Source organism: Acinonyx jubatus, chromosome B1, assembly GCF_027475565.1.
Source record: "Acinonyx jubatus isolate Ajub_Pintada_27869175 chromosome B1, VMU_Ajub_asm_v1.0, whole genome shotgun sequence".
In the NCBI taxonomy this organism is placed as follows: Eukaryota; Metazoa; Chordata; class Mammalia; order Carnivora; family Felidae; genus Acinonyx; species Acinonyx jubatus.
Genome location: NC_069382.1, coordinates 2,326,217 through 2,341,588, shown reverse-complemented (window position 1 = coordinate 2,341,588; position 15,372 = coordinate 2,326,217). Strand labels below are relative to the sequence as shown.

At 44.8% G+C, this 15,372-nt stretch overlaps 1 protein-coding gene across 3 annotated transcripts in view; it reads left to right on the top strand.

The window, feature by feature from the left end:
• The window catches only part of CSMD1 (CUB and Sushi multiple domains 1), a 1,996,605-nt gene that overhangs the window by 1,964,332 nt on the left and 16,901 nt on the right, over positions 1-15,372 (top strand). For 2 of the 3 annotated variants that reach the window (XM_027049973.2, XM_053217751.1), the window contains 8 exons: positions 635-814; positions 3,168-3,341; positions 3,631-3,804; positions 5,521-5,594; positions 8,497-8,608; positions 11,007-11,186; positions 12,479-12,523; positions 15,050-15,211. In XM_027049973.2, coding sequence (XP_026905774.1) covers positions 635-814; positions 3,168-3,341; positions 3,631-3,804; positions 5,521-5,594; positions 8,497-8,608; positions 11,007-11,186; positions 12,479-12,523; positions 15,050-15,211 — 1,101 coding nt within the window. The remainder of the gene's footprint in view (positions 1-634; positions 815-3,167; positions 3,342-3,630; positions 3,805-5,520; positions 5,595-8,496; positions 8,609-11,006; positions 11,187-12,478; positions 12,524-15,049; positions 15,212-15,372) is intronic. The other variant, XM_027049974.2, reaches the window with a different exon arrangement.

The following is a 15,372-nucleotide window of genomic DNA, read 5'->3' as shown; positions in this document are numbered from 1 at the left end:
CCAACAAAAGTCAAGGTTTGTCCTCTCTGTAGAACATCTCGTTTGCAGAGAAGTAAGAAAAGTGTTTATTCTCTGATCTCAGCCTTTGTCTCTGTCCTTAACTTTGTGATGAGAGTACACACGGTACATAATTAAGGACTGGACAAAATGGCAGCCGGCATCCCCACAGCCAACCAGGATTGAATAGAAACAAGCGATTCCAAACACAGTGTCCCAACAACCAGTCAGCAAACAGCAAACAGAGGACAGTACTGCTGTAACAATTTACTACTGAATCAATTTGGTTGTTTTCATTAAGTTTAATTTTTTATTTATTTTGAGAAAAAGAGAGTGAGCATGGGAGGGGCAGAGAGGAGAGAGAGAGAGGGAGAGACAGAATATCCCAAGCAGGTTCTGCGCTGTCGGCACAGAGCCCAAAGTGGGGCTCAAACCCACGAACCATGAGATCGTGACCTGAGCCGAGACCAAGAGTCAGACACTTAACTGACTGACCCACCCAAGCGCCCCACTGCTTAATCATTTTGAATATCAGCATAAGGGGAGTAATATGAACAGAAACCATAATGAGTTCATTTAATGTTTGTTTTTGTTTTTGTTTTTACCTTTCTAATGCTTTTTGTCTTCTGCTCATTAGTTATAAGCTGTGGGGACCCAGGTACACTGGCCAATGGCATCCAGTTTGGGATGGATTTCACCTTCAATAAGACTGTAAGCTATCAGTGTGACCCTGGCTATCTCCTGGAACCTGTCACATCATCCACCATCCGTTGTACCAAAGACAGTACATGGAATAACAGCAAACCCACCTGCAAAGGTCTGTGTCATTACCTTTCTGGTCTTGCTGACACAGAAGCGTTTGTTGAATTCCATTTCACTGCATTTGCAAGCATTTATGATGTCCTCTATGTGCTAGGAATTCTCGTGAACTCATTTGCAAATAAAATCACTGCCATTTTCTTAATACATTAATCTCAGCTTTACAGATGGGAAAACAGACTAGCAGAGTTAGTAAATGGCTCAGTGTACAAACCAAGATTGGGAGACATCAGCTCTCAAATGATGGGGTACAAGCTTTAAGTCTGTATTTTGAATCCCAGTGATGTCCTCTCTCTCGGTAAACATTGTTAACCCCAGATTTATTAAGGCTTAAGGCAGGTATGATGGGGAAGAATAATTATAGGACTTTAAACTCCACTTAGAGAGAAAAGCCAATCATCAAATAATGGCGGACCATGTTGGTACCATGATGTTCTGTGGGATTCGGACACTGAGTCTGAAGATGCCCTACAAATATAGAGGCGGTAGAAAAGGTTTATGACTTGGGGGTTGGACTTTGCAGGGAGAGGTCAGGGAGACGCCAGTGGATGTGACTTGAACGATGTAGCTGAGGGCTGGGCTTTGACAGTGAGAAAACAGTGGTGCTGGAGACAGTTGTCCAAAAACAGAGATCTGCATGGTTAGGGCTCCTCTGCCGGCACTGGAGAGAGCACATGCCAGCTTCCTTATCAGCTGGGCCAGAGTGGGGCAGGAGGGGCACAGGGAGACAAGTGGGGCTTGAGCGTGGCTGGCCCCAAACAAAAATGCAGTGCCTGGCTCTTTGTTGGACTAAGAACCCGGACAGTTCTGGGGGAGTTGTGAGTTGGACCCTGGCAACTGCTAGTGAGGAAGCGTTCATCTTCAGTGGGCTCTGAGAGGCAGATGGGTCTTGGGGCTTGCGTGGACAGAGCTCAGTGTGAGGCCTCCGTGAGAGCTGGGTGCTCAACCACCTGGCACCCTCTCCCTTCCAACGTGGGCCTGTTGGTGGGCCACGTTTTCCCTCCTACCGGTGCGTAAGGGTCGCAGAGGCTCCTGTCTTCTGCCAGCCATCATTAATGCTGTGTCTGTTGCAGGCGCTGGATAAACGTTTACTGAAAGTCACAGACTAGTGTCAGGAGCCATCTAGTCACGTGACGTGCTCATGACAGCGACCAATAATTGCACTGGTCTCTGTGATGCTTTACATGCTTTTGTAGACTTTTGCTCCTCTTTTGAACAGCCAGTGCAGTTGGAAGGAACTCCGTGGGCAACCAGGCCCTTCCAGAAGAGACCACCCTCTCCCTCTGAACCTGTCTGGGGCTAGTCACCTCCTCACGTGATTCTGTGAAACCACGTCGCTCATTACTGTTCCCTCCTAGGGGACTTCTCACTTGATATCCCCTGTCTAGAGCACGTGTCCCCCTTACCCCCTCACATGTGGACTCTCAAGAAATATTGGTTGAAAAAACTGAATAGATGAGAGATAACAGAGAGGCTCATTTCCAACTGCTGACTGTGCATGTGTGACTGTGTCTTCCGACGTGAGAATGCCTGAGTGTGAGCACGCAGAAGAAAATGCAGGTGAGAGTATACACCTGGGTCCCTTCTCTTGCTGCCTTCTGTCATTGGCAAGCCTCCTCCAGGGTGAAAAATCCAGAAAGCTCTTGGATCTTCCAAGAAGATTTGTCGATCGCAGTCCCCAGCCCCCTGCACTTCAGGGTAATGGCTAGGCTCTAAGGGGGCTACCTGGGGCCACGCCAACCACTCATCATCTGTGGGAACTGCGTCCCTGCTCAGGGGCCCCACCATCAGCTCAGGGCTGATATAATACACTGGGCGGTGGTGTTCCACAGAATCTTCTTAACCATGCAAGTGCTTGGTTTTTAATTATTCAGCAAATGGATCCACAGCCTATGTCTTTCACATATTATATCTTTATGTGTTAAAAAAACACAGAGCTTGCCAACTATATATATAAATCCAGAAGTCTGTACTCATGTCATATAAGCAAGCCCAGATTTGATTTGTTGTTGAGAACCATCATGAAAAGACATACATTGAATACGAGTATTTCTTCCCTTCTTGGCCTTGTACGTATTGAGAATGTCATGTTCAATCCTGCTTTCTTCCACCGTGTGATATGTTGTGACTTTGCTGTGCTCTTATGTACTTGATCTAAATTAATGAAGAAATATTGGAGACAAGTTTTATTATCTCGATGTGCTGTCTTCCTCAATAATTCTCGTATTAAAAGAAAACAACCCTATGTAGATGTCCTTTGTGATCCGGGTAGAATTAAAACGTGCATCCTGTGAGTGTTAGGGTCGTGGCGGATGCTCTGGATGTTCAGTCTCGTCTGTTCTTTGAAACAGCTGTCACGTGTGGCCAGCCTCCTCAAGTACAGCACGGGAAGGTGGAGGGAGCAGATTTCCACTGGGGGTCCAGCATCAGTTACAGCTGCGTGGACGGCTTCCAGCCCTCTCACTCCGCCATCCTCTCCTGCGAAGGCCGTGGGGTGTGGAAAGGGGAGGTGCCCCAGTGCCTACGTAAGTCCCCCAGTAATGCTTGTTCCTGGGTCACGTTGCACTGGACCATGAGGAGCACCCTCAGCTCCCGGTGTGAGGAGAACAGCGACGTGTCCTCTATAGCCATGCTACCATATGCAAACGTTCACGCTTGAGACCTCCCCGCTCAAATGCGCATTCTGCCCCTCGGTCATTTCCCAGTTTAATAGTTGTCCCCAAAGATTTCGCAGACACTAGTTACACGACCCGAGTGGGCTGACCCGATGTGACGGCTCCTATTGTTGGCTGACTGCCTTGTTGTCTCCAACAGCTGTGTTCTGCGGAGACCCCGGCACCCCCGCGGAGGGGCGGCTCAGTGGCAAAAGCTTCACCTATAAATCTGAAGTCTTCTTCCAGTGCAAACCTCCCTTCATACTGGTGGGGTCCTCGAGAAGAACCTGCCAGGCCGACGGCACGTGGAGCGGCACCCAGCCCACCTGCATCGGTAGGAACGTTGACAAGACCACCCCGAGGGTGTTCGGGGGTGGGGACCCGCACGCTAAAATGGGATCGTTTGTGGCTTCACAGATCCTGTGCCCACAGATGGTTCGTTGGGCAAGCCCTCGTCGGCTACTCTGATTAACTCCTACAGATCAACTTTGGACCTGAATTTAGGTCTTGTTTCCCTGTCTGCACCTCAAGCGGCAGGAGCATTCTTTCAGGGAAAGACAGCTTTGTTGAAGACACTGTCATTGTGCTTCTCCAAAGCCACCATCACCGGGAAGACGGCCTGGCTGTTGTTTGGGCGTCGTCCCCTGGGTGCCGGTCTGTCTTCACTGGCCAGTCCCTCCTGACCCACCCACACCAGCAGTGGTGGAAGGAGTCGGGCGCGACGTTCTGGTGACCTTGGAATATGGCAACGAGACTGACAAGTCAGAAGACGCTTTCCATATGATTTAAGCCCTGCCTTTTTGTGTTGCATTTCTGTCTCCTAGAAAGGATTCAGATACAAGCTGTATTTGTCAAAAGTCAAATTCTTAGTGGCAGAGAAACATTACCCTTTAGTTCTGTTAAGAACAATTTTCTTCATGCCTCATGGCTGCAGATTCATATTGATTGATGGGTTACTTTTTTCACCAGCTGTACTGAGCCGAGGAGTAGATGTTCTGCATCTTTGTAGTAAACAATTAATGATCTATAGTCATGGTTTCTAAGAAATTGACTGATTACTACTTAAACACAAAGAGCTTCAGGAATAATTTCCTTGAAGCACTGCCTTTTTTTTTTTATTAATAGACATGTTTACTGCTATTTCATTTAAACCGTTGCTACACGGTTCCTCTCTCTATACTAAGAAATGGTTTTCTTCCTTCCAATAGGTTAGTTTCTCTCGAAAACAATTTGTTTTGTAAGTTAGGTAATGTTTTTCATACGAGCATCTAGAGAGCAGCAAATAATAAAGCTACACGCTCCTCATTGCTCAAGTCCTACATTTTTGGGGAGAGAAATGTCACTTTTGGTCTACCATATGCCTCAACTTTGAAGCACTAAATATATTTCCCATTTTGAAGTCTCGAGGAAAATTAACTCAGGAAATTTGCAATCACGTAATGGATGACTGAAAGAGATGACCACTAGTGAACTCCTTAAGAACCGAGGGATCATAATAATTATTGAAGACAGCATATTAGTGGACCAACCAGTATACTATGTCTGACCAGAAAATGGAAAAGAGTGTTCATTCCGATACAGAAAATAATACACGGAGCAATTTCGAATCTGATAAAGAACTAAAGAGGAATACCTAAAGAAGTCTGAAAAGAAGATGAAAATAGCAATTTACTTTGATTTTTAACTTGAATGCAAAACATCTTACATATCTGCCAAAATATAATTTTCTCAATTTTTTATAGTTTATCTATTTTTAGAGAGAGAGAGAGAGAGGGAGAGGGAGGGAATGAGCAGGGGAGGGGTGGAGAGAGAAGGAGAGAGGATCCCAAGCAGACTCCGGGCTCAGCGCAGAGCCCTATGTGGGGCTCTATCTCGAGACCGTGAGATCATGACCTGACCCGAAATCCAGAGTCGGGCACTTAACCAACGGAGCCACCCAGACCCCCCCAGTTTTCTCAAGTTTTTATGACCTTTGAGTAAAAATGTTAGAGTCCCTAGAGTAACCGTGTCTGGCGCTCTTTGTTTTGTTTTGTTTTTATGTGCACTTCAGATCCAGCTCATAACAGCTGCCCAGACCCCGGCACTCCACACTTTGGAATACAGAATAGCTCCAGAGGATATGAGGTATTCCATTCTTATTTCGCCCCGTTGCTCTGTAAGTATAAAATGCAGTTGACACTCGAACCTGCGCGCATGGTTTCACGTACCCTGATTCATCGTATATTTGCGGAGATGCGTTGATTCGGAGACGATGCCCACGTGGTATCTTAACTGTCAAAATTGGGATAGCTGGAGGCATCTTAATTCACACAGTAGCGATTGTCGTATTGATCCCTACTTGAAAGTTTGCATGACGCGATGTCTTCTGTTCGCTGAACTGTCATGGCAGTTCTCCAGAGTGACTGGTCACTGAATAGCTACACATAACAATACACTGTTCAGTGACCCGATGCATCATGGGCAAATGATACCAGATGTTAGAGACAAAAGCAGAAGGAAACGCATTCAGCCTCCTCAGCTCGTAGGCTTACTTTGTGATATTTCTTTCCCATGCCACCTCTGGGTACGAACTATTTGCATACTTGATACCACGTTTGACGTTCGTTTGACTTCTTAAATAAAAAGTACATTAACGCGTTAGGTAGTATTAGAGGAATAACCAAAACTGGGAGGTAATGAACCTTGAAATAAAATGTTGCCACCGTCTTAAGTGATCAAGTGACTTCACAGCCCGATGATGAGATGGCTTTGAAAGCCACAGTTAAATATGTGTAGTGCATTCAAGTTAGAGAGCCCACTAATTAAGAATAAAAAGCCTTTTCTCTTCAGCCACTTCACTGAGGCTTTCCTGAAACCTAACATATTCTTTCTTGGTTGGCTCTAACACACCTTGGCTACTTCCTGATGGCATTCCTACACCCCCCAGAGGAACTTGTCGTAGGTACCTATGAGGCACAATCTGGCGTATTTTATGTTAGGTGTCAAATATGGCCCGATCCTCAGGGAAATGCTCACTGGCATGTAGAAATGTCATGCCACATATACGGCAAGGCCTGCAAATACTATACTGAGTAATGCTGTCACTGACTCCCCACGGGTTCCTCATCTGCCCTCAAAGAGCCCACGTGAAGTCCACATTTAGTGACTACACTCGGCATCCTATCCCTGGGATCTATCTTAAGAAACTAATAGGAATGGATACATTTCTCACTCCTCTGATGACAAAATCAAGTTACACTAACAAGAATGATAGGTTGGATCCAAAAGCAAGATTCGCTAATACTTTAAAGACACAGACGCCATCCTTTAAGGAGGTGGCTAACCCTGTCAGAGGAATCGTCCCCAAATGTTTCTTGTTTCTTCTTTCGTTTTCGTCAGGACACATTAGGTTGTGAATATAACAGAGTTTTGTTTTCTTCAGCACTGCGTTCTGCAACGTCCTCACGCAGAGTGAGCCGCTTCGGTTTTAGAACATCCCTTGTCATGCTGTGTTCATTACGCAATTTAAATGCCGCCCTCCAGTCTCCGGCGGGCCACGTCCCGTCAATTCATAAACACCAGGTTAATTTACAGTGATCAATCTGGACTGGCCAGGCATCTTCTGCTAAAAGATACTCTATTGAGAAGGACACTGTCTTTTCCTCCGACCAGTACCTGATAGAGGCTCTCTCTTTTCTTCTTGCTAGTAAATAATGTCGCGTATTTGCCAGGAGGTCCGATTGGGGTCAGTGACATCCTGACAAGGAAATTCGATGGAGGGTATTCCTGATAGGTGATGGATTACTCTTTACCCATCTCTGCATCTCAAATCCGTTATTCCTTTGCAGTTTAGGTAAATTTGATTTTTTTTTTTCTGTATAAATTCCAATCTCTACTTTCAGGTGCCAGTGGTAAGGAACAGCTTGTTTATTTTTTATTTTTTTTCTGACATGCTTCATCACTATTCAGTGCAGCAACTATTGCCCCATGGTTTACTCATAGTTCTTCTCCCCCAAATCCCAATGAGGGAGATAGGGACTGACCAAGATGGGAAGACACATGTAGAGGAATTAAGGACCTGGTTTGAATCCTCTGAGCAGGAATCAGGGTGCACTCTTCACCTGTGCACTTACATGGCTTCATAATTCATGCCTTAGGAACCCACTTGGTCCCATTCCGAACCACAGGGTGCGCGAAGCTGCCTTCCAGGTGTAGACCACCTTTCTGTGAGCGTACTTCTCTTCCGTTTTCTGTTCTCCCCAACCTGCATGTCCTGGATATAAGTGATCGGTGACCAGGAGAGATCATTGATTCCCTTCAACACATGACCATCACTGATCCTCAAAAAACATGTCTACAGACCACTGGGAACCTTCCCTTCAAGGCATTTCCAGTTAAGTTGGGGAAGTAGATAAACATACAGGTGCTTCTAGGACATTGCAGTAAGAAGCATATGATGCATCCTTGGAAGGTCAGGAAAGAATGTGCAGAAGTGAAAGTTAGCAAGATATCAACAACTAAGGGGGGGGTAGGGGAGGTTGTGAAGGTCTATTGGGAAGATACTTCAGGCATGCGGGTGGCAATAAAGAGTCCAAGTATCTGCTGCTTCAGGAGGATAGACTGAGTTTCGAGAGATTCTACGATAGAGCAGGAGCTGGCCAATCCCCAGCAGTGTCAACAAAAGCAATTGGGTAAAGCCAACACCTTAAATAGGGATAGCAGGAAATAATGGAAAGGGGAAAAAAATTATTACAATCTGAAGACACAGAGGGCCAAAAGGAAAGAGAAAAAGCGTTCTTTCGTCACCCAAGTAAACTCCCTCTTAAATGACCACAGTTCTCTGTACCTGCCTGTATCCTCACCTCGTGCATTGAGCAACTCAGCCATAACACGCAGTTGAAACGTCCATGCTGGCTCAAACAATGGCCTGACATGGAAGAGAGATGTCACTCGCGTATCTTACCCTGGAATGAGCCTTCTGGCGTGATGACATTGTATCTCGCACGTCCGCCCCGCCTCTGAAGCCCATGTTGGATTTCCTCTCTAGGTTGGAAGCACCGTGTTTTTCAGGTGCAGAAAAGGTTACCACATCCAAGGTTCTACGACTCGGACTTGCCTGGCAAATTTAACTTGGAGTGGGATACAGACAGAATGTATACGTAAGTGTGATTTCTTCCACCGCAGCCAGCCACAGCCTATGTGTTCTCGAACCTCTGGGAGGCGTTTGCCCTCAAGGGAAATAATGAGGAATTGCCTGATTTTTGTTTGTTTATTAATTTCTAATTCCCTAGACCAGAATTTCTCAGAGTTTGATTCCCTAGAACTAGCAGCATCAGCGTCACCTGGGAGTTGGGTAGTGATTAAAATTCTCAAGCTGTGGCCCCAGACTTTGGGAATCAGAAACTCAGGGGCTGGAGCCCCAGTGGGAGCAAAAAGGAGCGACAGCACGCTATCATCACCCAGCTCTGCGGGTGATACTGGGGCGCGCTAAGGTCTGAGAACATGCCCTAAACCAAACACAAGTGAATGACATCGGTAACACTCACAGAAAGGAAACTTTCTTATCCATGCTATTATTCTTCTAGAATGTTTACATCAGATTATTAAAGAGAGGGTAAAATGGATCATGAAATATGTCATGATATTAATAGAAATATCTTAAATGTTATTTTTCTATTTTAGAGAAAGAGCAAGCAGGGGAGAGGGTGGTGGGGGGGCGGAGAGAGAGAGAGAGAGAGAGAGAGAGAGAGAGAGAGAGAATCTCAAGCAGGCTCCAAGCTCAGTGTGGAGCCTGAAATGGGTCTTGATCCCACAACCCTGGGATCATGACCTGAGCCCAAATCAAGAGTCGGACGCTCAACCGACTGAGCCACCCAGGCACCCCTTAAACGTTATTTTTGAAGTCCATATGAATTTATCATTCAAATTGTTATGTAGGGTAACATTTTATTTTGTGACTTAATCATGAGAAATAGAAAAGATATTGTGGGAACGATTCATAAGTCAGTATTTCATCCTCTATCAGCTTAATGAAATAAAAAATTTTAATCTTACTGTGTTAAATAAGAGAATCAAAAAAAGTAGAAGGTCATGAAAAATTCTTTTAATGGTGTATAAAATGTGATTTTTGTGTATTTATCAGTATTATCAGATGTATATTTAATTCAAAGCTATCATCTCTAATACTCTAGTCAAATGATATATGTGGATATTATGTGTGCACAGATATGCATATATATGTGTATATATATTTGCATATAGACTTGTATGTCTGTGTATATGTACATATACAAACACGTGTGTGTTTGTGCCTGTGGATCTTGGAGCTTGCTAATATCAGGTATTCGTATGTTGAAAGTTTGCTGAAGCAGAAAATAGTATGATACTTAAAACAGTTGCATTCATAATTTTAATGTTGTCAACTTGTTTTATAATCATCTGTGAAGAAGTCCATTTCTTGAGACATACGTAAGAAGTTACTTGAGATTTAAACATTGCAGTCTTACTTACTCCTAAATTACATTTTAAGAGAAGTAAGAATCTGTAACATTGCACTCAGCTTTCTAAACATAAATCAAATTTTTACCAAAATTATTGAATTAACTCAATAACAGTCTTGTTAGCTGCCATCAGACAAAAATCAAGGCATATTTCTGTTTTGTGGGGCAGGCTGGGTGGCTCAGTTGGTTGAGCATCCAACTCTTGATTTGGGCTCAGGTCGTGATCCCAGGGTCGTGGGATCGAGCCCTGAGTAGGGGTCCATACAGAGTGTGGAACCTGCTTGGGATTCTCTCTTTCCCTTGCTCCTCCCCCTCTTGCACATGTGCACTCTCTCTTTCTCTCTCTCTCTTTCTCTCTCAATGTCTTTAAAATAAAAATTGAAGGGGTGCCTGGGTGGCTCAGTTGGTTAAGCATTCAACTCTTGACTTTACCTCAGACCCTGATCTCATGGTTCGTGGGTTCAAGCCCCACATTGGGCTCTGCACAGTCCGTGCAGAGCCTGCTTGGGATTCTCTCTCGCTCCCTCTCTTTCTGCCTCTCTCCACCCATCTTGTCAGTCTCTTTCTCTCCCTCTCAAAATAAATAAACTTAAAAAAATTAAAATGAAATATAAATTTTAAAAAAAGTGTATTTCTATACCTGTGACGATCTGTGTGTGTTTAGCTTATAGGGATGGTCTTTTAAGGAAATGTGACATATCGTTTATCTTAATGGGATATCAGAAGTGATCTATTTATTTCAGCGCTCTGATTTATATTCTAAATTTCTACACGTAATTAATTACACACACTTACTTATACGCAGACAGGGAGAGTAGAGAGAGGAGGGGCGGGGAAGGAAGGATAGGTAGGGAGAGCTGGCAAATCCCAAGTTTTCATGATGTTAAAAGTTTCAGGGAATATTGGGGATATTTCAAGATACCATACTCTCAATTTTAAGTTGCAACGTGACTTTGCAGCCACTTCCAAATTTTGCCGCAGTTCCTGATTTCTGTAGACTCTAACTCTATCTTACGCAAAGTGCCAGTGCTTCCTAACAGAACGCGTGCCGTTTCAGCCCACGCCTGCAGACAGCCAGAAACGCCAGCCCACGCGGACGTGAGAGCGATAGACCTCCCCACCTTCGGTTACACCTTGGTGTACACCTGCCATCCGGGGTTCTTCCTCGCGGCCGGGTCTGAGCACAGGACGTGTAAAGCAGATATGAGGTGGACGGGAAAATCGCCTGTCTGTAAAAGTAAGTCGCTGAGGAGGGAGTGAACGCCCCTCCCTGCCGAGCCCCTAGCAGGAGCATCAACTGCCCATCCATCGGGCTAGCTTCCGTCGTAAGATCCATAAGTAAACAGCATCATGGAAGTGATGTCGGTCACCCCAGCTGAATCTGTGCTTCATGTGGTGAGCTGTGTGTGTGAACGTGTGCGTAGTAAGTGTTTGGTACAACGGAGGCATAGTCTAAGTAGACATGTAGGTTTTACTATTTGCTAGTCACACTTGAAGCCACAGAGAAAAGCTGTCTGGTTCAAGAAAAACATCATGCGCTAAAAGGCCAATAATACACACCATATTTTTGGAAAATGTATTTTTTTTTTAATGAAAATGGGCAAATATCACCCAGGATTGGTGGATATATAAACGAAGCCGTTATTTTTAAGACCACAGGCTGTTTGGTGGCGGGATATACATCTGTGTATTCTTTACATTGGTTCAAATGACAAAAGCGATTGGCACGTAGGTGATGCATCAATTACCCACGTATTTGTGTACTTACAAATGAGAGCCCTAAGGCAGGGTCAGATCTGATGACAGCTGAACTTTGAGATTCCCCACCAAACACAGATCACACACGCATCAAATACTACATGGCATAAACACTAAATATGGAGTGTGATAAAATCTGTGACTTTAGTTTTACTCTCTGGAAGCCTATTTATATTTCCAAATTAGGAATTCTTGTCTCCCTTGCCCTTCTCCATCAGATGCAGAAGAATGCGAACTTTAAAAACGTAATTTGTAGTTTGATGCAGACCTATAAATGCTAAGAGATTTTGAGTTAAATCCGACGTGATAGACCAAAGTAAACGTCCTGCAAGGGAAACAATTTGGTGTTATTCAATATCTGTCGATTTGTACTTCCGTTGATTTGGGTGAGGACTTGGAAAGTCAAGAGAGGCTACGAAATCTTAGTTGTTCTGTATGCCACCTTTCACTGGCGGCTAGCATATCCCAAATAGGATCGAGAAAATGGATATCAACCACCCTCGTTTGCAAGGCTCTCTGTTGTAGCACACCACACAGACATGCACCTGTCACAGCTGCACTGGTTTTCACCATTAAGCTCCGTTTTTTTTTTGTCAAACACAAAGGATACTCTGCTGTGAATGTAGGGGTTTAAATGGATATGTAGAAGACATTCCTATTTTGTACCTTCAAGCAATCTGGAGAAAGGAAAATTGCCTCAATTTGACATTTTTTCAAACTTATTCAAAAATAAATGTTTTTGAAAATGATAATTTGTCTTTTTACTTGTAGGTAAAGGAGTGGGAGAAGTTAATGAGACAGTTACTAAAACTCCAGGTTTGTATTCCAGAACAGTCCTAGATCTCAACCACATAAGCGATTTGTTCTCTACTCTGTACAGGGAAACAGATTTTAACACGCAAACTTCCGACTCCACTAGACCATGAGCGGGTTAGCGATGCAGCCACCTAGCGCGCCGAGCCCACGCACATTTCTTTCTTTCCTGACGGTGGTTTGTTAACGGAATGACAACACTTTACTTAAGACGAGAACCTGCGGCACGATCACACACGGTTTCATTAAAAGGTGCCTCGGGCATTGTGTGGGCAGAAACGGACTCGAACTGTTGATCATAGGATGTGATATAATGGAGAGCCTTATAAAGAGGGTTGCGATTCTTTCCTCTAAACCAGAAGCTGATGTGAATGAGGCATTGGGACAACGTCAGCTGTTTCCTTGAGCCGATCGGATGTAGAGCTCCATTTTTCCCCCCGTATCTCCGTAATCCAGGCATCCTCTGCCTCCCAGTGTGTTAATTATTGCTTTTTGTTGTATGTGGTGCCTTGCTAGATGCATCACACAGAAAATTGAAAGATGCAGTCCTGTTTCCTAAGCGACATGCTTACTGCTCCAAATCCTCTGTGTTATAAAGTTAGAGACTCTTTTCATCATGCATTGTGTCCCCAACTTACAATGTAAGTCAACCTTTTTTTTTAACAGATATAGAAAGCTTGCGTACATATATAAGGTCATTTCCCTAGTAGTTTCCTTATTCGACTCTGAACACCAATCTTTTAGACAGGAAGGTCTGTCCTGACATCAGTGCGGAAACCGTATGTGTAACGCTCCCGTTGAGTCACAACGCTGTGTTAAAACACTGCAGTCTCAGCCGGGCCAACGTCCCGACACGATGAAAGGAATTTTTCCAACGTACGCCATGAAGCGTGAAAACTCCTTCTTAAAATCAGTATTCAAATGTTATTTACAAACCGAATACGGAAATCAATAGTCTTTTATCCAGATAACATTGTCCTCAGTGAAAGGAAACACAATCTGTTGCTGTGATGGTGTGTTTGTTCTGTTTTTGTTTGCTTATTTTTTTGTTTCAGATATTGAGATACTTGCATACTTTATTTTGAAGGTGCTTCCATCCTCACCCGTCCACCTTTCCTCATTCCCTCCGAGGGGACTTGCTAATTGTGGTTGTCTGTCGAGGTAGCGCGTCGTAACAAATCTCCGCTTGCGTTTGTCGTGTCACGCTGCAAACCAGCAGCAACAGAGCAGATGAGAAGGCCCCCAGGGATCACCGTCACCACATTGCCGATGGCCATGTTGATACAAGCAAGCCAGCTCTGGGACGCTGGTTACACCTTCCTGCACCCAGTCAGGCATGACCCATTCCTCTGATACACCAACAAGAGCCACTCGTCAGTGACGGGCTGGAACCAGTACATTCATAGCTTCAGCCGAGTGGGTACATTCTCACGTAGGGAAAACAACCCTGATAGGATTCTAAAGCCTGTTAATTTTAGTGAAGGAAAATACAGTCTTTTCAGGTTTGCCTGAAAACTGGGCCCCAAAATGGCCACTGATAGACAGGCAGACGTGTTGAACGTCCCTTATCAATAAGCAGATGTGTGCTATGTCGTGTTGGTATCGTAGTTTTTAACCTTTCCTAAACTTGTAAAAAGCACTATGATCACAAGCTGAGTCTACTGAGAGCCACGGGAAGGGCCGACGCTCGCTCCTTCTTGGCTGCCTCCCTAGCTGGGCTCGGTTTCATAGGCACGGCCGAGCTGGCAAGACAGGACGATGGCCAGTTGCGCTGAAAGGGGCACATGAACGTAGATAGTCTATGTGTGTCCTAGAAATTGGTTCCAGCAAGTGGATTCGCTAAAAACCTTGATTTAGGGAGAAATGCATCTTTACGTACCTCCATGGCATTTGACATCGTTGTCTCTAACTTTCTTAGCAATCAGGGATGTTTTTCACAAGAATAGAAGAGCTTGGGTGGGTGGATTGGGATCTCCTTGTGAGATAAAGACCTCCCGCCCCAGAGCACTTGTGTCTTTATGAGCTGGGTGAGCGCCTTTTACTGGCGCTTTGACGTGCAAGCTTTCCAAGGGCAGGCAGTTCCTGGTGGATGATACATGCCAGCTCTCTGAGCTTTCTGTGTCTTCCAAAGAGTCGACCTGGATGTTAATGAACAACCGGTCGTGGTTTCCCGGGTCAGTCTAACATCTTATTATCAGACACAATAACCTCACCTCATATCAGTCGCTCTGGTTCACCGCACCCTCTGGCCTTGGCAGCTCCGTTAAAAAAGGAACGTTTTGGCACCTAAAGTGTTTCTCCCACAAATCAACACACGGACGTGGGGGTGCATCTCACAGCAGTCTCCCTCCCCATTCCATTTCCATCGCATACATGCCGTAGAGGGCCTGGGATAGGTCATCTCTGTCCTCATCACCGTCATGATCTGTGATCTCTCACTCAACACGTATTATGCCTCTGTGTTGTAGAATATCTAAATTTAATTTTTCTGTGGGCGCTAACATTCCTCTGGTTTTTTCCCCCCCACAGTTCCTTCAGATGTATTTTTTATCAATTCAGTGTGGAAGGGATATTATGAATATTTAGGGAAAAGACAACCTGCAACTCTAACAGTTGACTGGTTCAACGCAACAAGTAGTAAGGTGAACGCGACCTTCCTCGAAGCCTCGCAGGTGGAGCTGAAATTGACAGGTAGGCCCTGAGGAGTTTCATCTTCCTCAACGAAGAATGTGGACCGAGACAGACCCTTTATCTCCTCACAGAGGAGGGAGCTACCATTTATTAAATGCTCATTAAAATTACATTGGCTTTGCATAAGCTGTGTCTCATGGGATCCTCTCGATAGCCATGGT